This window comes from Acomys russatus, chromosome 14 (assembly GCF_903995435.1).
Source record: "Acomys russatus chromosome 14, mAcoRus1.1, whole genome shotgun sequence".
NCBI lineage: Eukaryota > Metazoa > Chordata > Mammalia > Rodentia > Muridae > Acomys > Acomys russatus.
In genome coordinates, this window is record NC_067150.1 from 55,337,225 (window position 1) to 55,364,149 (window position 26,925).

At 47.2% G+C, this 26,925-nt stretch overlaps 2 protein-coding genes across 2 annotated transcripts in view; one reads left to right on the forward strand and one right to left on the reverse strand.

Moving 5' to 3' along the window:
• The first annotated feature begins 3,693 nt into the window (after positions 1-3,693).
• On the forward strand, positions 3,694-23,319 carry Lctl (lactase like). Its single transcript, XM_051156636.1, has 13 exons — positions 3,694-4,217; positions 5,018-5,181; positions 5,593-5,680; positions 5,868-5,977; positions 7,653-7,781; positions 7,875-7,970; positions 12,107-12,161; positions 12,243-12,404; positions 16,794-17,068; positions 18,819-18,945; positions 19,092-19,291; positions 20,676-20,739; positions 23,125-23,319. Exons 1-13 carry the CDS (start codon positions 4,103-4,105, stop codon positions 23,238-23,240), a joined length of 1,701 nt encoding a protein of 566 aa, XP_051012593.1. The 5' UTR covers positions 3,694-4,102; the 3' UTR covers positions 23,241-23,319.
• A 756-nt stretch (positions 23,320-24,075) lies between these two features.
• The window catches only part of Zwilch (zwilch kinetochore protein), a 43,725-nt gene continuing 40,875 nt past the window's right edge, over positions 24,076-26,925 (reverse strand). Inside the window, exon 18 of the mRNA XM_051156637.1 lies at positions 24,076-24,212. Coding sequence (XP_051012594.1) covers positions 24,124-24,212 — 89 coding nt within the window. The 3' untranslated portion in view covers positions 24,076-24,123. The remainder of the gene's footprint in view (positions 24,213-26,925) is intronic.

The window sequence follows — 26,925 nt, forward strand, 5'->3', positions numbered from 1 at the left end:
GAAATCTACCACCGTAGTCACAGAGTTCAGGCAGAATTTCGGGGTGCCAACAGGGCTGTCAGTGATGGATGCCACCTTCGCAGTCCCTTGCCGGTGAGAAAGAGGAAGAAACTAGGCTCAGTGGAGCAAGAGTGCCTCTCAGTCTTTTAACACACCCTGTTAGTCAGGAGTCTGAACATCAGGAACTTTGACTCCTATGCAGACCTCAGGCAGCCACTGGAGGGTGTGTGCACAGCAGGGAACAGGGAGGAGGGACATCAGCTATGAGGCCCTCTCGCCTTCTAGCCAGAGGCAGGCCTGGAGTCAGTGGGATGAGAGCCAGGCCTCTCCTCAGAACCCCAGGCAGCCCCACCATGCTGGGCTGACCAATCTTTCCAAGATAAACATGAGGCCCAAGCTCCTGGGTAGGGACATTTTTCAGAGATGACATCAGCTCTGAAAGTGGTATGTTTCCTGCCACCGTCAGCCCAGAACACAGCGTGCCTAGAGCCCTCTGGTTGCAAAAAGGGTACCACAAAAATAACCCACGTGGGCTGTGGTCACTAGGAAAGATGCCCAGCAGCCCTCAGGTGTGAACACGACCTGTTATGGCATTACAGGGATGACACAAGTAGAGAGAAGGTCCAACTCACCAGGTCCTCAAGCACACTTGGGACGGATGCTCTTTTTGTCCCCTCTGTAAGTGGCCATGCCCTCCTTGCTTGGTACCGTTTGGCAAGTGTTCCCACATCCTAAAAGGACCATGCCCAGCATCTCCCAAGACTCTGAGGCCAGCCCTTATTCTCACCCGTCATCCTGTGTACCCCTCTCCAGCCTTGCAGCCCCCTCAGACTCCAGTTGCTGGCAAGCTTGTGGAGGAGGACACATGGGACCCAAAGGAAGTAAGGATGGAAGGGAGGGACTGCGATGGTTAATTGTCAGTTTGATACAATCTAGAATCACTTTGGAGAAGATCTCCACAGAAACCTGTTAGGAATTATCATAATTACATTAACTGATGTGGGAAGACCTGCCCACTGTGGGTAGCACCATTCCCTGGGCTCCGTATCCTGTACTGCATAAAAATGAAAATGGACTGAGCAGTACCAGCGCATACGTTAATGGGTTCCTCTCTGCTTCTTGGCTACAGATGCAATGTGATCGCTGTCTTGAGCCCTTGCTGTCGACTTCCTGGCATTAGTAGACTATAAACTGGGAATGAGCTAAATAAACCCTTTCTCCCGAGTTACTTTTTTTTTTTTTTTTTGGTTTTTCAAGACAGAGTTTCTCTGTGTGGCCTTGGCTGTCCTAGATTTGCTTTGTAGATCCGCCTGCCTCTGCTGGGATTAAAGGGGTGCGCCACCACCACCCAGCTCCTGAGTTAACTTTTATTGGAGTACTTTATCCCAGCAACAGAAAAAAAACTAAGGTAGGCACCTCTACTGATCATCCCTCGTGCAGTCAGTACATTCCTGGTGAGGGAGCCATTCCTAGCATCTACTCTGAGAAGCAGTCCTCATCCACGAATAAGCCAGGGACCCTTAGAACTGGGAGGAGACACTGACTCCTGACCCCAAGTTTGGCAATGGGAGCCTGAGGATTCAGCCTCAGGCCCCAACTGGACCCCATGGTGTGCAGGCATCTACCTTGCTGTCTCCCACCCCACGGGGCGGCTCTGGACACTGACCAGAGGGAGGGCCTGAGGTACTCAGGTGGGCAATGGAGTGAGGCTTTTCAGATATTCTGTACCTCAACATGGGCCTTTAGTGGAATATCCTTTGAGCAAGGCAACCTGAGGGCTAGAGGTCCCGTCAAGGAGAGCCTCCCCTCAAACCTGTTTCAACCTCACTGAATCAGGCACGAGGACTAAATAAAGCAATCTGCGGGGGCTGTAGGACATCTGCCCAGCCAGTGTCTCAGTTACTTGTTGCTGGGGCGGAACATGTGACAAGAGCAATGTAGGAAGGGTCTTATTCTGGTTCACAGTTCCAGAGTACACTTCATCACGGGAGGAAGGCACGGCAGCAGAAGCAGGAAGTGGCTGGTCACATTGCATTTGCAGTCAAGAAGCGGAGAGAAATGAGTGCTTGTGCTAGGCTCACTTCTTTATATTCGGTCAAGTCCTCAGCCCATGGGATGGTGTTACCCACACTCAGTGAGGGTCTTCCTACTTTAATTAACTCTACATAGTTGACTCCTAACAGACACACCCAGAGGTTTGTCTCCATGGTGACCTCAAGTCCCATCAAGTCGACCCAAATCACAATGTTAGCCTTTTTTTGTCCTGTTTTGTTATTTTGGTTTTTCGAGGACAGGGTCTCTCTGTGTAGCCTTGGCTGTCCTGTACTCACACTGTAGACCAGGCTGGCCTCGAACTGGCAGAGATCCGCCTGCCTCTGCCTCCCGAGTGCTGGGACTACGGGCGTGCATCCCTGAGCCTGGCTAATGTTGGCTGTTAGTAATTGCAAATGTTTTGTTCTACGCTATTGACTGCCCGCCATACTAGCTATAGGGATCCTGAGTGAAGGGGCAGCAAATATCTGTATCCCTGTGGGGCTCCGAAAGGAAGAGAGGACAAATTCACAGATGACATGGAATTGCGGGGCTAGATGGTTGCAGCAGGGCACATGTTGGGACTTCCTGAACGGGGTGGTGGCGGCCTGGGAACGCTTGGAGAATGGTTAGAAATGAGCCGAGAACAAAGAGGCCTGCAGGCTGAGAGAGACTGTGCAATGGCGGCAAGGAGGCTTCAGGCTCAGTGGAGTGAGATGTTAGAGGGAGGCTTTTCTTTTTTCTTTTTGTTTTCTTTCTTTTTTCTTTCTTTTGAGACAGGGTTTGTCTGTATAGCCTTGGCTGTCCTGGACTTGCTTTGGCCTAGAACTCACAGAGATCCACCTGCCTCTACCTCCCAAGTTCTGGGAATGCTAGGATTACAGGCGTGCACCAACATGCCCTGCTAAGGAGAGGTTTTTCTGATAGAGGCTAATTGCTAGGAAAACTGCCTTGAGATGGAACCAAGTGGTAGAAGCCTGGACCCACTGTTTCCACAGACATCAATGGCAGAATGAGCAAGCTGAGGAAAAGATAAGGTGTCTGAGGAGAGGAGGGTTAGGTGGAAAACCCAACATCACTTCTTGAGAGATTTTCTGTGGCAGCAAGAAGGGTAAACTAACAGGGCTGGGCGTGGTGGCACACGCCTGTAATCCCAGCACTCGGGAGGCAAAGGTAGGCGGATCTCTGTGAGTTCGAGGCCAGCCTGGTCTACAAATCAAGTTCAGGACATCCAAGGCTTCATAGAGAAACCCTGCCTTGAAAAAGAAAAGAAAAACAAACAAACAAACAAGGGTAAATTGAAACATCCTCAAAACAGGTTGGTCTCAAGTTCACACCCCACCTCAGGATGCCCAGGACTGTGCTGAAGGTTGCATGTGAGACCCAGAGGGAGCTGGGAGGACGAGGTCACCTCCTCCCAGGCTGCCTTTCTCCCCTAGGAGGGAGCCAGCTGGATGTCCAGGGCCCAGTGCCCAGGCTACTGCTGACTCAGTCCCTTCTGGCCAGCTCAGCACTCTGGCCTCTACCCTCTCTGTAGGATTACTGAAACTCTTTGTTGGGGTCAGGCCACAGACCACACCCCCAACTAGAGGCTTCCATGCCTGTGGGCTCTGCTCTGGGGGAAGTGCAGGGCCCGGGAGTCATTCAGCTATGGCTGACAACAGTGGACCTAGGGTGTGAAGGGCTGAGGACCATCTTGGGTAAGCTGGTGGCTCACAGACAGGGGGTCCCAGTGGGAAGAAGTCTTGCTGACAGCTAAGAATAGAGGGCCTTAGATACAGAGAGCATTGTATACAGGCGACACAGTAGGGAGGTAGGAGGCTGAGGGCTCCTCCAGAAGACTGGAACCTTCTGAGGCAGAGGTAGGTTCCCCATTAGATGAGACCACGCCATCCCATCACCCCATGATCACAATAGGAGCTGGCTTGAAGCTTGGCCCATTAGGCTAGCTTCTGCCTATTGTTTAACACAGGGCTCCCCACGCTGCTGCTGTGGGCCGGTGTCCTCCCCTCCTGGCCTATGTCCCTGAGCTCTAACAGGGGCTCATAGGCATGGAGGAGGGTGCGGTGTCATGAAGCCAATGTGGGCCATCATCCTTGGGTGGATCCTGCTGGTGCCCAGGTTAGGGGCTGCCGTGAGAGGATCTCAGGAAGAGACATCCTTCTACTATGGAACCTTTCCACCTGGTACGTCCATTCCTCCACTGTTCTGTCCTCAGACTGTCTGTCTATCTCTCCATTTGTTGGTCTCTGATGGCCTTCCTACCTTGGCTGACTTGCTGAGGAATTAGGTTCTTTGGTTTCCTGTCCAGTAGGATGGGAAACACCTCCATGTGGATGTTCTAAAGGAAAAATTCCTGGTACATAGGTGTGTGTGTGTGTGTGTGTGCGCGCGTGTGTGCGCGCGCGCGCCTGTTGGGTGACAGGGTCTCTGTTCATCAGCGTGTCCGTGCACTGCTGGGAATCCAACTCACAGCTTTGTCCATGCTAGGCAAGCACTTTGGTACTGAGCTACGTCCCCAACCCAGAGAGTGTTTGAGAATTTACTAGAATTGGGGCTGGACAGGTGGTTCATCAGTTAAAAGTGCTCACCGGTCTTGTACGGGGTTCAGTTCCCAGCATGCACATCCACCTAGTGACTTAGAACTGCCTGGATTTCCAGCTTCAAGGGACCCATCCAGGCTTGCTTCTGGCCTCTCCAGACACCTGCACTCACCAACCTTATCCCACAGCCCTCTAGCCAACACACAAACTGATAAAGAATGAAAAAAAATTTTCTAAAACAAGTTATTAACATTTACATACAACAGATGCTAGTTGGAGCTGTAACTATGCACAAAATGCTTTTACTTACTGTATCTTCCCTCTCCCTGCCTCCTCCTGTGGGGGTAGGCTGTGGGGTGGGTGTCCTGAGCCTGGGGAGCATAGTTAGGGTTTCCAATGAAGCTGAGGTGGCCCAGGGCCTGGTGTGGGGTCTCTCTCTACAGGCTTCTCCTGGGGCGTGGGCAGTTCTGCCTACCAGACAGAAGGTGCATGGGACCAGGATGGAAAAGGGCCCAGCATCTGGGACGCCTTCACACATGGTAGGAAGGGGCAGGTGCTAGGGGATGACACAGCAGACGCAGCCTGTGACAGCTACTATAAAGTTCAGGTGAGTGAAGGGGCCTGTGTGCACTGCCACCCTGCCGGAGAGGTGGGGAGCAAAGTATGGGGACATCTCATTGAGAATGTCAATCTGATGTTCTGCTAAACACCATGTACCATCGTCACCAAAGTGGGTGGGACAGTGGTGGCTAGGGCTGTGAGTGCCCGAACGCAGGAAGAAGGAAAATGAGATGGACAGTACAATCAGTCCAAGCAATCAGGGGCCAACAGGCCAGCGACTTGGCCCCAGAGCCTGCAGGAGGGCATGGGGCAGCTCGCCTCAGGAGCTCAGTATAGCCCTTACAGAGGACATCACTTGGAACTGCAGATACAAATGATCCTTGAGGCCCCCAAGACTTGTCTGCCTTTCCCTCACAGCCCAGGTGGCCCAGCCCTGCTTCCCCACCCTTCTATACAGGAGGACATTGCTCTGCTGAAGGAGCTACAGGTCACCCACTACAGATTTTCCCTGTCTTGGCCAAGGCTCCTGCCCACAGGAGTCAGAGGTGAGTTACAACTGTCCCTCCCTAGGCTCTGCAAGGATCAGTGAGTAACTGGGCTCCAGGCATACCAATAGCATTCTTCTATGGCTCAGGAGAAACCGTGGGCTGTGGGTGCTTTGGCCTACAGAAGGCCATGAGACCCAAGAATGCCACACCCCAGAGGAAAGGCCAAGTTCTGTTTCACTTACAGCTGAACAGGTAAACAAGAGAGGAGTCCAATTCTACAGCGATTTCATTGACGCCCTGCTAAAGAACAACATCACTCCCATTGTGACCTTGCACCACTGGGATCTGCCACAGGTGAGGGCCAGGTGCTTGGGTCAGCAGAGGAAGTCTGGTGTGAGGACCTGAGGTGACCAAGAAAGGGGGTAGAGCCTGGGTCTGGGTCTGGCTCTGGACAGAAACATGTAAGGAATGCCTGGCTGTCTTAGCTTATTTGTGCTGTTGTGTCATAATGCCACAGACTGGTGAAGTTAGAAACATCATCAGAGCCAGATGGTGGTGGCGCACGCCTTTAATCCCAGCACTTGGGAGGCAGAGGCACGCAGATCTCTGTGAGTTTGAGGCCAGCCTGGTCTACAAAGCAAGTCCAGGACATCCAAGTCTACACAGAGAAACCCTGTCTCAAACTCTCAAACAAACAAACAACAACCCCAAGCCAAACAAACAAAAGCATTATTCACTTGTCTCAGAGACCAAGATCAATGTACCCAAACAGTGAGTGAAGTGGGGTGGTTTGCACTTCCAAGATGATGTCTTGAATACTATGTCCTCTAAGGGGCGCTGTGTACCCACAAGGGCAAAAGGAATGAGCTAGTTGTGTCGTTTTGTAAGGTGCAGGATCCTATTCATGCTGCTTATATTAAATGAAAAGTGTGCAGCTAGTGTTTTCCACAACATTTGGCATAAGGAAAACTTAATCAAAAAGAAAAAAAACCCAAAGTTTTGTGTTTGCTGCTGGGTACTGAACTCAGGACCTTGTGCCTGCTAGGCTAGTATTCTACCACTGAGCTGAAGAAGCCTACCAAGGAACACCTTTGGACTCGAGTTTGGTAACACAGTGTATTCCACAGCTTTTGTTCAACCTTTCTTTCGTTGAGAAAATACCACTTGCCCTCATCCATGAGCATCATGGCCAGCCATGTCCCAGAACACTTCAGAAATTGCTGTCAACCTTCAGGCTGTTTTCCTTCCTTTGCCTGGGCCTCACAGAGGTCACAGCCAAGCCAAGGGTATGGCTGCCTGTGACTTGTGCCAGATCCAGAATTTTATGGAGGAGTGGGAGAGAAGGTGAAGTGTACTCCGTGCACGGAAGGGTAAGAGGAGGAGGTGGGAGGGACGTGTATAGACTGGAGACTGGAAACTGTGGTGGTGAGCTTTTAAAGGCTTATGAGCCGGGGCAGAGAACACGGCAGGCTTGCAGCTTCCACTAACCTGTCTAGGGAGCATCTGTTCAAGAATGGCACTAAGTAACCATGACAGATGGATGGCTAGCCCTGTGCACAGGTGGTGCACGGCTGGCTTCAGCGCTGGAGGTTTCATTACCTCACACCAACAGCTGAGGTCAGCAAGACCCTCTAAATCCTCAGTGAGGCTCTCCTACCAGTGTCAGCCTCTTCTCATTAATTCCCCAGTCTCACATCTCACCCAGCACCCAGCCAGGCAGACCCTCAAGCTGAGGATGACCCCAAACTTTGGATCATCCTGCTTCTACCTCCAGAATGCTAGGATGAGAGGCATGTGCCCTATGCATGGTTTACATCTTAAATACCCAGTCTGTCAGCTTCTTCCTGAGCAGGCTTTTCCAGCTTCCTCTGCTCCCTCCAGCATCCACCTTAAAGGATGCGCCGCCTTGCCACAGGGGCTCTGTGCCCCACCCTACATTTTCGTTGCCATTTTTGTACCTGTGCTTTAGCCAGACACTTCGCCAATCTACTCCAAAGTCTCCCCAGGGCCCTGGCTTCTCTGTTGACAGATGCTCCAGGTCACATACGGTGGGTGGCAGAATGTGAGTATGACCCAATACTTCAGGGACTACGCTGACCTGTGTTTTGAGGTCTTTGGGGACCGAGTGAAGCACTGGCTCACATTTAGTGATCCTCGGGTAAGTAGGGGCTCCTCTTCAGATGGGGGGGGGGGACAGGGATGTCCTCTGCTGTCTCTCATGATCCTGAGATCCCCAATGCTGTCTCTGCAGACAATGGTAGAAAAAGGCTATGAGACCGGCCTCCATGCACCAGGCCTGAGGCTTCAGGGCACTGGCCTGTACACGGCTGCACACCATATAATTAAGGTAAGCCACGTCCTTCTGGGGTGAAGGTTGGGCTCCACGTGGAGCCATTGCACCAGGGGTCACACTGATCCTCTACCACATCAGCATGTGCCATGGGCCTTTGGACTGAGGATATGTAGGGGACAAATCCTATCACCTCACTGTCACTGCACTGTGGTAGAGGTACTACAGCAGCTGCTGCTTCTGATTTTACCAAGAGGATACGGGTAGACATTTGGAAACTTGTCATGTGTAGCTATGAACTTTTCCCCCCCAGAGATAGTGTTTTTCTTTGTAGCCATGGCTGCCCTGGACTCATTTTGTAGACCAGGCTCGCCTCGAATCCGTCTGCCTCAGCCTCCCTAGTGCTGGGAGTAAAGGCATGCCCCACCCCACACGGTGGTGTGAACTCTGCGAGGAGTGGTGATAGGAGGGGAGATGTGATGGTGGATAAGGACCAAAGTCCTCAAAACATAGAAAAGGAAGAAACCAGAGGTTGTGAAGAGCAGCAGGAAAGAGTCAGAGTGGTCACTGGGCATGACCTAGGGTTTCGTAAGGAGGTAGAAAAGCATCTAGAAAGCAAGCCAGGGCCTGGAGAGATGGCTCAGCGGTTAGGAGCACCCTCTGCTCCTCCAGAGGTCCTGAGTTCAATTCTCAGCAATCACATGGTGGCTCACAACCATCTATCATGAGATCTGGTGTGCAGGGGTACAAGCAGGCAGAGCACTGTGTATGTAATAAATAAATAAATCTTCATTAAAAAAAGAAAGCCAAACACGTCCTTTTCCAGCTTAAGATATGTTGGCTGCGGGGTTGGTCTCTGTTTGATGAGTATAGTGCAAGTCTTCTGGGCAGCCAGCTGACTATCAGGCTGTGGATGGGAAGGAGACAAACAGAGATGATGCTTAGCATGCACTGAAAGCTGAGGAAGGGGAGAGACAGTGGGTTGCTTACAAGACCTGAGTGGAAGACAAAGGGCATGATGCTGGGAGTACAAAGCCTGATGGAAGTCACCCCTGTGGACTCTTGGATGGAAGGATAGACTACTGGCGACACACTAACCTGAGTTCATGTCAGGAAAAGACAGGGTTTCTCTATGTAGCCTTGGCCATCCTGGACTCACTTTGTAGACCAGGCTGGCCTCGAACTCACAGCGATCCGCCTGCCTCTGCCTCCCGAGTGCTGGGATTAAAGGCGTGCGCCACCACGCCCGGCCTCATATTTTTCTTACTATAAAATTTTCTTCAGATTTTATTTATTTTGGAGACAGGGTTTCTCTGTGTAGCCCTGGTTGTCCTGGACTTGCTTTGTAGACCAGGCTGGCCTCGAACTCACAGTGATCTGCCAGCCTCTGCCTCCCTAGCACTGGTATCAAATCAAAGGCGTGCATCACCAGACCCACTCTTCCTCATTCTTTATCTCCCTGTCTTTGTCTCTTATTCCTACCCTCTGTCTCTCTGGGGCAAATAAATCTCCTTTGTGCTGAGAACTTGGTTTTGGGGTCCTGAACCAGTACTTTTCCTAACAGGGTCTGTAAAGTTCCACGTCACTAGACAATTCCAGATTTCCTCCTGTTTTTCTAGTTACTTACTAGCTTGCAAAATAATAAGCATAGAAACAGGAAAGAGAGCCCAGTCTGCAAAGTGTTTGCCATGCAAGCATGAAGACCTGAGTTCAATCCCTAGAACCTAGGTAAAAAAGCTGGGTGTCAGCCGGGTGTGGTGGTGCACGCTCATAATCCCAGCACCCGGGAGGCAGAGGCAGGCGGGCTGCTGTGAGTTCAAGGCCAGACTGGTCTACAAAGTCAGGACAGCCAAGGCTACACAGAGAAACCTTGTTTCGAAAAACAAAAAAACAAAACAAACAAACAAAAAAGCTGGGTATTTTAGGATTACTATTTGTCTGAGTCACTATTCTATTGACATGAAGAGACCATGACTACAGCAACTCTTTTTTCTTTTTAGTATTTTATTTAATTTTAATTTATGTGCACTGGTGTGAGGGTGTCAGATTTGGAGTTACAGACAGTTGTGAGCTGCCATGTGGTTGCTAGGAATTGAACCTGGGTCCTTTGGAAGAGCAGGCAGTGTTCTTAACCACTGAGCCATCTCTCCAGCCCCCGACCACAGCAACTCTTAATGGAAAACATTAACTGGGGGCTTACTTAAAGTTTTAGAGGTTTAGTCCATTAACATCATGGCGGGGAATATGGCAGCAGGTATGGCGCTGGAGAAGTAGTTGACAGCTACATCTTGATACCCGGATCCACAAGCAGAGAGGTTGGGGAGGGGAGAGAGGAGAAGAGGGGACAGGGGAGAGAGGGAAGAGAGAGGAGAGGGGAAAGAGAGAAGGGAGGGAGAGAAGTGTGAAGAGGGGAGAGGGACAAAGAGAGAGGAGGGAGAGGAAGAGATAGAGGCTAGAGATTGGGCCAGGCATGGGCTTTTGAAAGCTCAAGCCCACTACTAGTGACACACTTCCTCCAACAAGGCCATACAATTCCAATCCTATCAGAGTTCCACTCCCTGGTGACCAAGCACTCAAATATGAGCCTATGTGGAGTGGGGGTGGGGGCAAGCAGCAATCTTTCTCAAAGCATCACACTACTACTGTGATAAAATACCATGACGAAAGCAGCTTAGGAAGGAGAGGGTTTATTTCACTCAGAGGTATGTACACACACACACACACACATACATATATATGTACACACACACACACACACACACACATATATGTATACACATACATATAACAACTCACCATCATAAGCAGTGAGGGCAGGAACTCAAACAGCAGGAACCTGGAGGCGGGAGCTGATGCGGAGGCCATGGAGGGGTGCTGCCTGCCGACTTGTTCCCCATGGCTTGCTCAGCCTGCTTTCTTATAGAACCCAGGACAACCAGCCCAGGAGTGATCCCACCCAAAACTGGCTGGGCCCCTCATGCCCCACAGGCTTGCCTAAACCAGACCGTATGCACACATGTTCCCAATTGAAGTTCCCTGCTCTCAGGTGACTCTAGCTTGTGTCAACATGATGGAAGGAAAGCTGGCCAGGACAGTGGGTGTGGTGAAGCATGCTTGTAATCCCAGCACCTTGGAGGCTGAGACAAGGAGGATTCTTGGAGCTTGCTGGCCAGAATCCTGCCCACTGGGGGAAGTGTCATCTGGGTCCCAGTGAGAGACTAACATCCAAGAATGACTTCTGGCCTTCACATATACATGCATGTGCACGTGCATATGTGTAAGAGTGTACACACACACACACACACACACACACACAAGCACAGAGCAGAAAAAGAATGCAACATTTCAAACTATTGCAGCCTGAAATATTCCGGTTTTCACATGAATGAGCTCAAAACTTTAGCAAATGTCAGAAATAAGTGGAGACATTTTTAAACACAGGATGCAGCTGGGCTCAGTGATAACATGCCGTAATCCCAACACTCAGGAGGTGGAGGCAGGACGACTAAGAGTTCAAAGCCAGCGTCCGTTACCCAGCAGGTGAGGATAGTCAAGGTTCCATGCCTCAAAACAAAACAGAAACACATGGTACAGGTTGCTGGGCCCTGCTCTCAGAGCTTGCTTCCAAAGGTCCTGAAGGGGCCTCATGAACTCACACTTCCAATAAACCCTCAGAAGCACTGTCGCCTTTCTAGAGATCTACACCAACAATTTAGAGACAGTATGTGATGGGCAGTTCAGTTGGTAGAACACTCGTTTGGTCCCTGTGGGGTGGGGTAGCAGCAGCAGTGAGCTTGCAAAGTGGCTTTGCCCCATTTGGACTATGCTTCCTCCACAGTACAAAGGAAGCGAATGTCTGTGGAAGCAGAGGGAGGGATTCTGTGGTGTTTGAGACTGGATTCAAGAACACAGGAAGGTCAATGCTGGGCTCTAGTTAGGAAGGCAAGAAAGGCCACTCCCAGCCAGCAAGACGGCCTGGCAAGGAGGTAGATGCTTGCTGCTGAGACTGACAACTTGAGTTCAATGCTTGGTATGGTGGAAAGAGAGAAAGTTGTCCTCTGAGCATTTGCCCCCTCCCCCATAAGAAAACAAACAAAAGAAGAAAGAAATGGATGGAGGAAGGAAGGAAGACAGGCAGGCAGGAGGCACGGGAACGGATGAGCCAGGGGCATTCATGAATTCCCTCTTTTCAGGCACACGCCCAGGCTTGGCATTCTTACAACAACACGTGGCGCAGCAAGCAGCACGGTAAGCTGGGGACCCTCCGGCTCACACAGACCCAGAGGAGCCACATCCTGCCTCTCTCTACCCTGATGTCCTTCCTTTAAGGCCTAGTGGGGATTTCACTGAACTGTGACTGGGGCGAACCTGTGGACAGCAACAATCCCAATGATATTGAGGCTGCTGAGAGATACCTACAGTTCTGCCTCGGCTGGTTTGCCAACCCTATTTATGCTGGTGACTACCCCCAGGTCATGAAGGACCATATTGGTGAGCCAAGTCATGTTTTTGTTTTTAACTAATTTTTCCATGTGTGTTCAAATGTGTGCAGGTATATGTATATGCACACATGTACGCATATGTGTGTGGAAGCCAGAGAACAATCTCCTTAGTTGGTCCTCAGTGGTCATCCACCTTGTCTCCTACTGGGGTGAACGCTTGCAGAGTACACAAAGCTAACTGGCCAGTGAGCTCTGGGAATCCACCTGACTGCCTTTCCAGGGCTGGGATTCAAGCACAGACCACCATGCTCAGCTTAAACACACACACACACACACACACACACACACACACACACGTATATTATTATTGTGTGTGTCAAGACACAAGTGTGGAAGTCAGAAGACGATTCTAGACTTGGTTGTTTTGGGGATCCAGGGGATGAACTCAGGCCGACAGGTTTGCTCACACAACACCTTCATCTGCTGAGCCATGCCAACAGCCCACACTTGGCTCTTTGTTTTTGAACACGGGTTCTGGACATCAGGTCCTCAGGCGTCCAAGGCAAGCACTTCACCAACTGAGATCTTCTCTAGCCCTAAGCCTTTTAAACTAGTTATTGGGCTGTGTGATATTTCAGTACATTATGTACACTGATGTTATATCAGGTTAAAGACATTATCATTGCTTTATGACGAAAACTTTCTTTTGTTTTTGTTTTTTATGACAGGGTTTCTCTGTGTAGCACTGACTGTCCTGGAACTCACTCTGTAGACCAGGCTGGCCTCAAACTCACAGAGGCCCACCTGACTCTGTCACCACCCGTCCTGATGAAAGCTCAAACTTCATTTAGCTTTTGAGAGGCGCCGTGCACCATTATCCACAGTCGCACTGCAAACAGTTGCACAGCCAGAGCTTCCTGCTCCTTGTGACAGCGGCTTCGCAGTCATGGGAGGGGATGGGGCTCTGGAATAGCGAAACCGACTTAACTCTAGTTTTTCTTTTTTCTTTTTTTCAAGACAGGGTTTCTCTGTGTAGCCCTGGCTGTCCTAGACTCGCTTTGTAGACCAAGCTGGCCTTGAACTCAGAGATCTATCTACCTGCCTCTGCCTCCCGATTAAAGGTTTGTGCCACCGAGCCTGTCTCATACTTAACTCTAAATCCACTGCTTTTTCAATGAGAGCAGTGGGCAGGCGCTTATCTGTGTCTGTCTTATCTTAGCATCCTTAGACACACACACACACACACACACACACACACACACACACACACACACACAGGAAATTCAAACAGCTTTGAGAGTCCATCTCACCCAAGTCAGAATGGCTATCAAGAAAACAAACACTGGGGCTGGAGAGGGATCAGAGGTTAAGAGCACTGACTATTCTTCCCAAGGACCCAGGCTCAATTCCCAGCACCCACATGGCAGTTCACAACTGTCTAATTCCAGTTCCAGGGACAGACATACATTCAGGGAAACACCAATGCAAATGCATATAAAATAAAATTAAATAATTTAAAAAAAGAAAGAAGAAAAAGAAAACAAGCACTGACTAGGATTTGGGAAGGGAGAACCCTCATTCACTGCTGATGGGAGTAAAATCTGGTACAGCCACTATAGAAATCAGGGTGCTTTCCTCAAAAAACAAAATTTTAAAACAACTAAAATGGCCAGGTGCACACCTGTAATCCCAGCACTCGGGAGGCAGGCAGATCTCTGTGAGTTCAGGGCCAGTCTGGTCTACAAAGTGAGTCCAGGACAGTCAAGGCTACACAGAGAAACCCTGTCTCCAAAAACCAGAAAACCAAAAAAACAAAAACAAATATGCCCTGCCAACAACTAAAAACAGAGCCAGAGAGATGGTTCAATGGGGTGTGCGTTTAGGATACTTCAAGAAGGAAGAAAGATGTTTTTGTTACTCAAGACAGTGTTTCTCTGTATAACAGCCCTGGATGCCTTGGAACTCCCTTTGTAGACCAGGCTGGCCTTAACTCATGGAAAGCCACCTACTTCTGCCTCTCAAATGCTAGGCTAAAGATGTGCACCACCAAGCCCAGCAAGGGAGGACAAGATCTGTTTTGTTTTGTAGGACTAGATCTGTTTTGTTTTTTTTTTTTGTTTTGTTTTTTGAGACTGTTTCTTTATGTATCCAGCTGTCCTGGACTTGCTTTGTAGACCAGGCTGGGCTTGAACTCTCAGATATCCACCTGTCTCTGCCTTCCGAGTGCTGAGATTACAGGCGTGCTGTCTCTCTAGTTCTAGCCTGCATCTTTTAGTCCTTAAACTATATGTAGGCAATCTTTCCATGGAACAAGAAAGTGCTGCCTTGTTTGTTCTAACAGATACACACCATGGTGCTGATGGTCATTCAACAATAACTATTATTATGTTAGGAAAGTTTATTGTTTTAGATTTGTGTGTAAAAGCGTTGTTTTCTTTTTGTTGTTGTTGTTTTGTGTGGTTTTTCGAGACAGGATTTCTCTGTGTAACCTTGGCTGTCCTGGACTCACTGTGTAGACCAGGCTGGCCTCAAACTCACAGAGATCTGCCTGCCTTTGCCTCCCACGTGCTGGGATTGCAGGCATGTACCACCATGCCCAGCTGTGTTTTGTCTGTCTGTATGTGTACGTACCACATGCATGCACCATATCCATGGAGGCCAGAAGAGGACACTGGATTCTCTGAAACTGAGTTACGGATGTCTGCGGGACACCGTGTGGTTGCTGGGGACTGTACCTAGTCCTCTGGCATTAAACAGCCTCAGCTGCTGAGCCATCTCTCCAGCTCCTATTGTTAGTGTTGGCATGCTGGGGATCAGACCCAGGGCCTCATGCTTGCTGCCTCCTCAGCTTTCCACCATTTTTTTTTTAACCCATCCCCTTGGCCATAAAAGTTATTTCCAACCTTTTGCTGCTCAATTTACAGTGAAGTTACGTGAATGTAGAACCTTTTCCACATATGGGCATGATACAAGATAAAGAGGTTTCGAGCATGTCAGTTAAAAGGTGTACTTCTGTCAGGTGCGATGGCGTACACCTGTAATCCCAGCACTTGGAAGGCAGAGGCAGGCGGATCTCTGTGAGTTCAAAGCCAGTCTGGTCTACGAAAAAAGTCCAGGACTACACAGAAAAACCCTGTCTTAAAAAACAGAAACAAAACAGAAAGGTATATCTCTGCAGTCCTAGTATAGGACAAAATTGCTCAGTGCAGAGCCTGTCACGGCTTATACTGTCAACCATGTAAGAACCTGTCTATGACTCTCTGTACCCCAATGGCCTTCCAGTTTCCTTCTAGAAGGAGCCACATTACCAGTTTTTCAATGGAAGGAAAAATATAACCCTGCTTTCCCCCCAGGTAGCTAAGGAGCTATCCATATGCCACTCACTGAGTAATCCGTGAACATACTACAGTCTTTGGCTGCCAGAGCACAAATCGAGGGCCCTATACCTGCCTCTCAAGTACTACTAAGCTACACTCCTAGCCACAAACAGTAAGCAATATACATTTAGAAATTTTTTTGAATAGAGGCTGGAGATGGCTCAGCAGTTAGTAAGACTTGATGCTATTCCAGAGGAACAGGGTTCAGTACCCAGTACCCACATATGGCAGCTCAGAACTGCCTGTTATCTGCAGTTCCAGGGAAGACAACACCCACTTCTGATCTCTGTGGGCACTGTACTCATGTGGACACACACACACACACACACAAACATACAGTGTTCTGCCTCCATAAACACTTACACAACAGAAGAGGGCACCAGATCTCATTATAGATGGTCGTAAGCCACCATGTGGTTGCTGGGAACTGAACTCAGGACCTGTGGAAGAGCAAAGACCTCCGCTGAGCCCTCTCTCCAGTCCAGTTTTTTTTTTTTTTTAAAGTCAGGGTTTCTCTGTGTAGCCCTGGCTGGCCTCAAATTACAGAGACCCACCTACCTCAGCCTTCCCAGTGTTGGGCTTAAAGGCATGAGCCACCATTTTCTAACTTAAAGCTCAGCTTTAAAAAAAAAAAAGGTTTTATGGGACTAAAGAGATGGCTCAGAGGTTAAGAGCACTGTCTGTTCTTCCAAAGGTCCTGAGTTCAATTCCCATCAACCATATATGGTGGCTCACAACCATCTATAATGAGATCTGGTCTCCTCTTCTGGTGGGCAGGCATACATGCAGACAGAACATTGTATACATAATAAATAAATCTTTTTAAAAAAGATTTTATTTTTATTTTATATGTATGAGTGTCTGCATGTATGTATGTGTCTCATGCCTCTGTGTGTCAGAAGAGTGTTTTGGAGGCCTAGAACTAGTTATGGCCAGTTGTGAGCTGCCCACTTATACACTGACCCAGCTTATACACTACAGTCCCAGCAGCACTGTGGGACAAAGCAAAATGACACTGAGAAATTAAGACTCTCTTACATTCACATGTTCTCTCCTGTCAGGAACAAAGAGCACAGAGCAAGGCCTGGAGACATCGAGGCTGCCCACGTTCTCCCTTCATGAGAAGAACTACCTTAAAGGCACATCTGACTTCCTGGGACTGGGCCATTTTACCACTCGATATATCACTCAACAGAAATACTCCTCCCACCAGGGGCCCAGCTACCAGAATGATCGTGACTTAGTAGAGCTTGTGGACCCCAACTGGCCAGAAATGGGGTCTTCATGGCTCTATTCTGTGCCATGGGGATTCAGGAGACTTCTCAACTTTGCCCAGGTATGCATCCCATCAAGCCAAATAAGACCTTTAGACCTGAGTTTAGTTTCTCCCAGTCATTCAGGTGACTACATAAGAAAACTGGCAAGACTGTAGGTACGGAGGCACACGACCACAAGGCCAGCCCTTGGGAGGTGGGCCGCAGGAAGACCAGGAACTCAATATTAACCTCTACATACTGCATGCTGAGCTCAAGGCCACTCTGCACTGCATGAGGATCTACCCTAAACAAAAACAGTTCAAAAGGGGGGCTGGAGACATGGCTCAGTGGTTAAGAGCACTGATTGATCTTCTAGAGGCCCTGGGTTCAATTCCAAGCACCACATGGAAGCTCACAACTGTCTATAACTCCAAGATACAACAACTTCATACAGACATACATTCAGGCAAAACACCAATGCACATAAAATAAAAATAAATAAGCCAGGCGTGGTGGCCCTACATCATGGCCTTTAATCCCAGCACTCGGGAGGCAGAGCAGGCGGATCACTGTGAGTTCCAGGCCGGCCTGGTCTACAATGCCAGTTCAGCACAGCTAAGGCTATACAGAGACACTCTGTCTCAAAATACCAAAAATAAATAAATAAATAAATAAAATAAACAATTTTTTAAAAAGTTCAAAACAACAACCAAGTTAGTGAGTCAATAAATCTAGTCCTCTGCACCTCACAGGCCCTGCATAGGTCTTGCAGAGACAAGGTTTCTCTCTGTAGCCTTGGCTGACCTGGAACTCACAGAGACCCATCTATCACTGGCCCTGAGTGCTGAGATTACAGGCATGCACTACTGTGTCCGGCTCGAAAATCTGACATTTAATTTGCTGGGCTTTTTGTTTGTTTGTTTGCTTGGAGACAGGGTTTCTTTGTAGCCTAGGCTGTCCTTGACTCACTTTGTAGGCCAGGCTGGCCTCAAATTCAGTGATATGCCTGCCTCTGCCTCCTAAGTGCTGGGATTAAAGGTGTATACCACCACACCCGGCTCAGGTTACACACATGCGCGCGCGCGCGCACACACACACACACACACACACACACACACACACACAGGCATTTGCCTGAAAATAGGTATGTGCACCACAAGGGTGCTTGGAGGTTAGAGAGGGGATCAGATCCCCCAGAACTAGTTACAAAGATTTGTGAGCTGCCATGTCCATACTGGGAACTAAACCTGAGTCCTCTGGAAAGGAGCAAATGCTCCCAACCATCTCTACAACCCCTTAGACTAAATTCTTAAATGTATCCTTTCATACATGTATATGAAGTATTTTCATATCTACCTTTCATTATCTGTTCTGTTACCCCTCCCACTCCTGCCTAACTCCCTTCTTCCCAAAAAAATTGCTTCCTACTTTCATGTCATTGTGTCCCTATGTGTGTGTCCTACTGAGTTTAATTGGAGTTGCTTACAAGCACATGGCGAGATGTTTTTTACTGGAGCGCTAAACAGTGGTTATGCTACTGAAGAAAAGTGGCTGCTCCTCTGTCAGGTCTATCTGGTCCTTTGAAAGCTCATCTGATTTGAAAGGGAATTTGTGGGAAGATTAAGACCTGGAGTGCATTTTCCAGAGTAAGACCCCTTTTTTGAGAACTATACTCTTCTATATCAACTCACCTGCCTACACTCATCTCTTAATAAACATGTCACATGACACCTACTAAGATCCAACACTTCATTAGAAAATGACAGCCATGCGACCCAGAAGAACACCTGTAAGTCAGATGCTTGGTATCCATTCTTGCCTTACTTTCAGACTGAATATGGTGATCCTCCCATATATGTGACAGAAAATGGAGCATCTCAAAAGTTACACTGCACTCAATTCTGTGATGAATGGAGAATTCAGTACCTCAAAGGATACATAAATGAAATGTTAAAAGGTGAGATACAACTAAGATTTGCTTCACATGTTAGACAAATTTAACCTGTCATCTACCAGCAACTAAGCCCTGCTTCTAGATCTCACACAACAGCTGAGTACTATCTATGTGTGTGCCTCTCAACAAACGGAATCATGTCTTCACAGCTATAAAGGATGGTGTGAATATAAAAGGGTATACTTCCTGGTCTCTGCTGGATAAGTTTGAGTGGGAGAAAGGCTATACAGATAGATATGGATTCTATCATGTTGAGTTCAATGTGAGAAACAAGCCTCGCTATCCCAAGGCTTCGGTTCAGTATTACACGGAGATCATCAGAGCCAATGGGTTTCCAAACCCACAAGAGGTAGGCATGACATCTGTTCTGCTCTTTTTTTGTAGGTTTTCCCGAGACAGGGATTCTCAGTGTAACAGCCCTGGCTGTCCTAGACTCACTTTGTAGACCAGGCTGGCCTTCAACTCACAGAGATCCGCCTGCCTCTGCCTCCCGAGTGCTAGGATTAAAGGCATGTGGCACTACGCCTGGCTGACATTTGTTCTGTTCTTACAAGAACTAAAGATTAAGATGCACCCCTCCTTTTTCTTTTAAGGAAGTAGGCTGGGAATACAGCCTCCCTGCCTCTCACCACCACCTGTTTAGGAAGGAGTAAGCACACCTCAAAACCCAGTCCCTTCCAGACAGAGCAAATCAGTAGAGATGTGGATGGTTTGTTGTGTTGCTGTAGCCAAAGCTTTACATATGGGCAGGCAAAATGTTCTGTAAATCAAATGTACAAGTGTATCTTTTCACCAAGTGGCAGAGCCATACAAATGCACTGCTTCCAAAGCAAGATTAAAAAGAAATAAGAAAAAAAAAAAAAGCTTTTTTACCCTGTTAAACGGGGAGTCTTGTTGCTCTTGTTCAAGTCTCAGCACAGTTCCCTACAACTCTACTTTCAAGATATCCAACACCTTCTTCTGGCCTCCAAGGGCATACACAGGTGCATCACAAAACCAACTAAACACACACTAAAACAAAACAAACAAAAACAAATTTCCCATCAGCTCTACCTTGTCTGTAACTGTATCTACAAACATGGACTCTAAGTTATGATATGAATTAAAAGCAAATGTGACTTGCTTGCTAGAATTGCTTCAGAGTGACCCAAGTGGGTCTAGCTGTGAAGGCAGTGACTAGTGCCCTCAGGTGTTCACCCTGTCAGTACAAGAAAGCAGTACATGAAGCTGGGGGTGTAGCTTATGGCCAGCCTCAGCTACGTAGCCAGTTTGTGGCCAGTACAGGTTACAATGAAATAGTCTCAAAAAATTGGTAAAATATAAACAGTGGGTAGATCTAAAAACGTGTTTGTTGTTGGGTGGTGGCAGCACATGCCTTTAATCCCAGTACTCGGAAGGGAGAGGCAGGTAGATTCCTGTGAGTTAGACACCAGCCTGGTTTACAGAGTGAATCCTAGACAGCCACGGCTACAGAGAAGCCCTGTCTTAGACTTGGTGAGCCTGAGAAGCTGGCAAAGGCCTTTTCAGTCAAGCCTGATGTGACCCCTGGGAGCTAAGTGTTAGGAGAAAACTGACTTCTGCAAGTTGTCCTCCAACTTCCACGAGTATGCACGCACACACACAAAAATGCATATAAGTTTTGTAAAAAGAAAACTGCCTCATTTATCCTAAAAACAATTTTAAACATAGAAAAACATCAAGGCAGCTCTGGTTATAAAGTGGGTCTTTATTAGGTGGAAAGCTGGCGCCTCAAAGCTTTGGAAACTTGCTCCATCAACAACCAGATGCTTGCCACAGGTAAGGACATTCTTTTCTTTGATAACTATGTAATTTACATATGATGGCTTAACCTAGAGTCTCAAAATGATCTACCTAAAGTCAGCATTCTCAACCATTTATAACTAAAATTGTCTTTATCTTTAATGTTAATTTCTTTCTTTCTTGAGACAGGATTTCTCTGTGTAACAACCCTGGACTCACTTTGAACAGCATTCTGTCTGTCTGTCTGTCTATCTATCTATCTAATTTATGACCAGATTAGGCCAGACTCTAACCCCCCCAAAAAAAATTATATGAGAGAAAGTATGCAAGCACAAGAGAAACAGGGGAGGGCAGCTTTCTTCTGTATGTGTGCCTTTCTTTGTGTGCAAATCAGAGGCCAACTTAGTGTTACACTCAACTTCAACCCCTTGTTTTGTTTTGTAAGACAGGGTTTCTCTGTGTAACAGCCCTGGCTGTCCTAGACTCATTTTGTAGACTAGGCTGGCCTTGAACTCACAGAGATCCACCTGCCTCTGCCTTCCGAGTGCTGCTTCAACCACTTCTTTGGAGACTAAGTTTCTCACTGGCCTGGAGCTCATTATTTAGTCTAGCTAAACTTCTTAGGCAGCAAGTTCTGGGCTCTTCCTGTCTCTAGGGTTAAAAGTACCTTGCCAAGCAGGGTACGGTGGCACACACCTTTAATCCCAGCACTTTGGAAGCAGAAGCAGGCGAATCTTTGTGAGTTCAAGGCCAGCCTGGTCTACAAAGTGAGCTGGGCTATTACACAGAGAAACCCTGTCTCGGGAGAATAAAAAGTACCTTGCTATTTTATCATTTTTATGTAGGTTCTAGAGGTAAAACAAGGCAAATGCTTTACTGACTGAGGCATGCCCCCACTCCCAAGAATGATTTCAAGCACTCTAATTTGCAGGCGCCACCATGCCTGGCTTTGTTGTTATTAATGATTTCTTTTTATTTTGCATCTGTGTGAGAACACTGGAACTAGAGTTACAGACAGCTGCCACTGTGGGTGCTGGGATTTGAACCTGGGTCCTCTGGAAGAGTGGCCAGTGCTCTTAACTGCTGAGCAGCTTCTTCAGCCCCATATTGTTTGTTTGTTTGTTTGTTTGTTTTGAGACAGAAGTTTCTCTGTGTAGGCCTGCCTGATTGTCCTTGAACTCACTCTGTAAACCGCTGGCCTCGAACTCAGAGAACCATCTATGTCTGCCTCTCCAGTGTTTGGATTAAAGTGTCTGCCACCACCAAAAAAAGGACTAATGTCTTATGCAGTGGATCTAAAAAAATCCAAAATACAGAATACCATCAGTGTTTTTGAAATCCATTTTTTCTGCATAAGAGCAACAAAAGAAATATACTTCTTGTTTTGATATCATTCTTTAATGTGGATCAAAGCAGGTGATACAGAAACCCTCTCAATGAGCTTTCTTTACAGGCTAGTGTAGGGCCATGCAGCAATGCTCCCTCATTCCTAAATAATCAGGCCATAGACTACTGTAGTCTGTGTAAACCATAGTCCATCAAATCAAGTAAATGCAACAGGGTTGTAATGCTGGATTTGCTGACTAGCCTGTGAGCTTCATGAGAACATATCCATGCCTGTTTACCTCAGTCACAGGTTGCTCAGCAGACAAATCAAAATGGGTCACATGAAGACCTTCCATTGGGTTAGTGTACATAAATCACTTAGCTTTTAAAGACTATACAATGCAAGAATTATCAAATAAATTTTTTAAACTTTTAAATGAATTTTGCATCAACAAAGAAGTGAGTTTAAGACTTACCACTAGAAATTGCAATATAGACAGACACTCCTCCATCTGTTAAATGTATATAAGTATAGAGAGAATAACAAACCCAAAAAGCTAGAAATGTTTCCAATGGCTTCTTTTATTTTCTCCTTTAGAGACAGGGTTTCTCTGCATAGCTCTGGCTTTTTTGGGAATAGCATTACAGACCAGGCTGTCTTTGCCTCCTCCCCAGTACTGGGATTAAAAGTGTGCACCACCACGCCCAGCCCTAAAGATTCTTTTATACATCCCTCAGCAAAAGCCTAGAGAACCCATGGAATATAGGCGCTAGTATTTTAAGATTAATGCAATGCCAGTATAAATATTATCCATACGCGGGCTAAACGAAATACCAGTGAAAGAACCAAATTTAGGCATTTCCACATTTTCTGTGACATTTCCAGCTCTCACGTAAGTCTTGTGTAATGGTAGGGACTCCCACAGGCTGTGTGTACACCAAGTGAACGCAGGGTTCTGCACTATGCGTACAGAGCAGCATTGCTGGCTCCCTTTGACAATGAATGAGAACAGCTAGAGACTACCGTGGTCTGTGTTCTTCAGGTGTTGCTTCAGAGCAAAGCTCACTTCTGGTGGAATGTTCTGTCTGTTCCAGAGCCCTTGCTTAGGCACATGCACATGGTGTCAGAAATTGTGGTCCCAACAGTCTGCGCCCTCGCCGTCCTCATTGCTGCCTTGCTGCTAACACTTCTCCTCAGGAGCCACAGCTGAGACAGATCGCAACTCCACCTTCATCTTTCAGACAATCTTCAGGATCACCCTCCTTTTCTGCTTCAAAAGTTCATGTGATGTCTATTTTTAAGTGCTGAAAATTACCTCTTCCCCCGACTTTTTTGGTTTGTGTTGGGATTTAAGAATCAGAAAATAAAAATAAGCATAAATAAAATAAAAGTGACCTGTAACCTCAACTGTGCTGAAGTCAGAGTTAATATTTTGCTATATATCTTTCACATATCTCATTTTTCAAAATGAGGAACACAGTCAGGCATTTGTTTTTATTTTTCCCCTCAAGACAGGGTTTCTCTGTGTAGCCCTGGCTGTCCTGGACTCCCTCTGTAGACTAGGCTGGCCTTGAACTCAGAGAGACACCTGTCTCTGCCTCCTGAGTGCTGGGATTACAGGAGAGGACCACCACACCCCGCTCATAGTATAGTTTTATAACTTGATTATTTCTCATTTATCTGGAAATGACTGTCCCGTGCACTGCCCTATCTGATGGACACTGTCAATCTAAATTCCTTTCAGACTGTAGACTATTAGCTAAGCAGGTGGGCAGCGCGTGAACAGGAACACATGCCTTCTGATGTAGACCATGCACGCCACTCACTGCACTGCAGTCAGCAAGGAGACACCGTGCAGGGCTAAACTGATAGTAAACCAAATAGTTTTGTTTTTTTACCAGCATGCAGCTTTGGGAGGGACACACATGGAGTGGTGAGGGAGGAAGGGGACACCCGCCTAGTCAGCCAGATCAGCCAAATCAACCCTGGCAATCAGTGTGGTGACAGATGTCACTCGCAGCCAGATCCCCCTCACATCCCTTCACAACATACTTGAAAGAACACAGATACCTTGCAGAGACTCTCAGCACGTGTTACTTGAAGTGCACCTGGCTGCAGGTAACCATGTTAATGAAGGCAGTCCTTTCTTCCAGACTACCATTCAGCGTCAACTCAGAAAAATCTGTAAGCAAAAAGACAATGAGGTCAGTCACAACTGACTTTACTGTAACGCAGCACTTGAGAAGGAGTGTGGATAGCATCTGTCTTCCATGTGAAAAGAATCTGCTCGGCAAAACTCAGCCAGGACAACTGTTTACACAGCACACCCTCCTGATGCTTTGAACTTAGACAACTTAACATTTAAAGCAGAGCTAAAACAAAACAAAACAAAAAACAACTACCTTCCCATGAAAACCAATCAACTAAATTAATTTCTGTGTCACCACTTAAGGCTCAACAGTATCTTTTCTGAATCCTGGCATCATAAATTTCAGAGAGGCAATTCTTAGGATTTAGAGTCGTTTTGTTTGTTTTTGGACACAGGGTTTCTCTGTGTAGCCTTGGCTGTCTTAGAACTCCCTCTGTAGACCAGGCTGGCCAAGAACTCACAGAGATCCACCTGTCTCGGCCTTGCGAGTGCTGGGATTAAAGGTGTGCACTGCCACTACCTGGCAGGATGTATAGTCTTACAGCTAGCTAGATGTACACTCATTTTTCCCTCAAAGAATGACCACTGTGTTTCAAACAAATGGGATTGTATTCACTTCCTTGTAAGTCACCTTTTGGTTTCCATATTACTGCTGTCACCTGCTGAGTATCCACTGGTGGGCAGCCCTCTACTAGACACTTGTCTTTCTACTCCATTAATTCCAAATCATTCTCTCTTCCTATGGCAGCTAGAAGTGTACTCACTCTCTTACATCTCCCTGTCTTGGTGCCAACTGTTTTACTTAGGAGCACAATACCATTAGATATAGTGGAACCTAGTTTTTTAGTGTTCAACCCAATGAAAGCATCTAATCTCCTTTTTTGTTTGTTTGGGTTTTTTTGTCTTTGTTTTTCATGACAAGGTTTCTCTGTGTAACAGCTCTGGCTGTCCTAGACTTACTTTGTAGACCAGGCTGGCCTTGAACTCAGAGATCTGCCTGCCTCTGCCTCCCAAATGCTGGGACTAAAGGCATGCACCACCACCGCCTGGCTGCATCTAATCTCTTAAATGCTTATCTTTGGCTGGTTTATTTGCTTAATTTTGGTGAGGCAGAGAGTCTCAGAGCAGGCTGTAGACCAGGCTGGCCTTAATTTAAACTCACTATGTAGCTGAGGATGACCTGAACTTCTGACATCCTACTTTCACTACGCAAGTTCTAGAATTACAAGTGCGCATTACTACATCCAGCCATACTTTTACTTAGGAAAGGTTGGGGGGGGGGGGAAGGAAGGAAGGAAGGAAGGAAGGAAGGAAGGAAGGAAGGAAGGAAGGAAGGAAGGGCCTCATTGCGTAGCTTAGGCTAGTCTAGAGACTTAGAACTCACTATGTAACTCAGGCTTAGACACCTGACTAACTTTGCTACTACTGCTCCTATTATTCTGACCCCGCCCTTAATCCCACCTCAGAGCTGGCAATAGAAGTCAAGGTGCATGCAGGCAAGGCCACTACCCCTGAGCTAAATCCCTATCCTCACCTTTGTTTTTGAGCCACTTTTCAGGCTTCAGGACTCTAAGCTCCTGGTCCTCCTGCCTCCACCTCCCAAGTGCTTGGGAGGACAAACATGGCCAACCACGCCAACTTCCAGGCACTTTTTATTTTTGAGATGATCTCTGAATTTCCTTTGAATAAACTGCTCATGATTCTCTCATTGAATTTTTAAGTGTGTGTGTGTGTGTGTGTGTGTGTGTTGGTTTTTTTGAGACAGGGTCTCACTGTGTGGCCCTGGCCTTCTTGGGCCTCTGCCTCAAGTAATCTGAAAAAAAATTTTTTTCTAGTATACTAGGAGCTGTTGATTGTCTTCTGAACATATGCTATAAATGTATTTTTCCTAGTTTTACTATGTCTGATTCTCAGCCTTTGACATATACTTTGTTCCATAGACAGTTTTCTCTTTACATACCTGAACATTTTAAAGGACTTGTTATTCTGTCCATGCGTCTATGTGCATCACCTGTGTAAAGATGTCCACAAAGACCAGAGGAGGGCGCTGAGTCCCCCGGGCCTGGAGTTATAGGTAGTTTTGAGTTGCCTGATGTGGGTCCTAGGAACTGAACCCAAGTATTCTGCCAGACCAGAAGTGCTCTTGACCTCTGAGCCATCTCTCCGACCCCCACATAGCTGATTTTTAATTACCTTTACCTTGTAAGTTTTACACCATACTTGAAAACATTTGTCATGATTTTAACTGATAGCTTCCAGAAAAGGTTTTTTAGTTTAATGATTTCTGCATTTTATCTGCAATAGTATTAACTGCCATTTCAACAGAACCTAGAATCATCTGGAAATAAGTTACAGGGGATTATCTTTATTCTGTTAAATGAAGTGTAAAGGCTTCCCCGCTATGGATAGAACCATTCCCTGGGCCAGGCATTCTGGACTACTTAAAGTGGAGAAAAAGAGTTAACACCAACGCACGCACACACGTGCACGCACATACTACTTTCTTCTTCTACGGAATTTATATCAATAGCTACTTCCAGCTCCTGCTGCCTCAACTTCCTTACCACGATGGGCTGTACCTTGAACTGTGAAAAAAAAAATAAAGCCATTGACACTTGTGTTGCTTTTGTCAGAGTATTTTATCATAGTAACAAGAAAAGAGACTGAGATATAGAGGTTGCCTTGACTATGGTAAGTGATGTGGGAAGACCCATCGTAGTTAAGAACAGGGTCATTCGTTGGATCC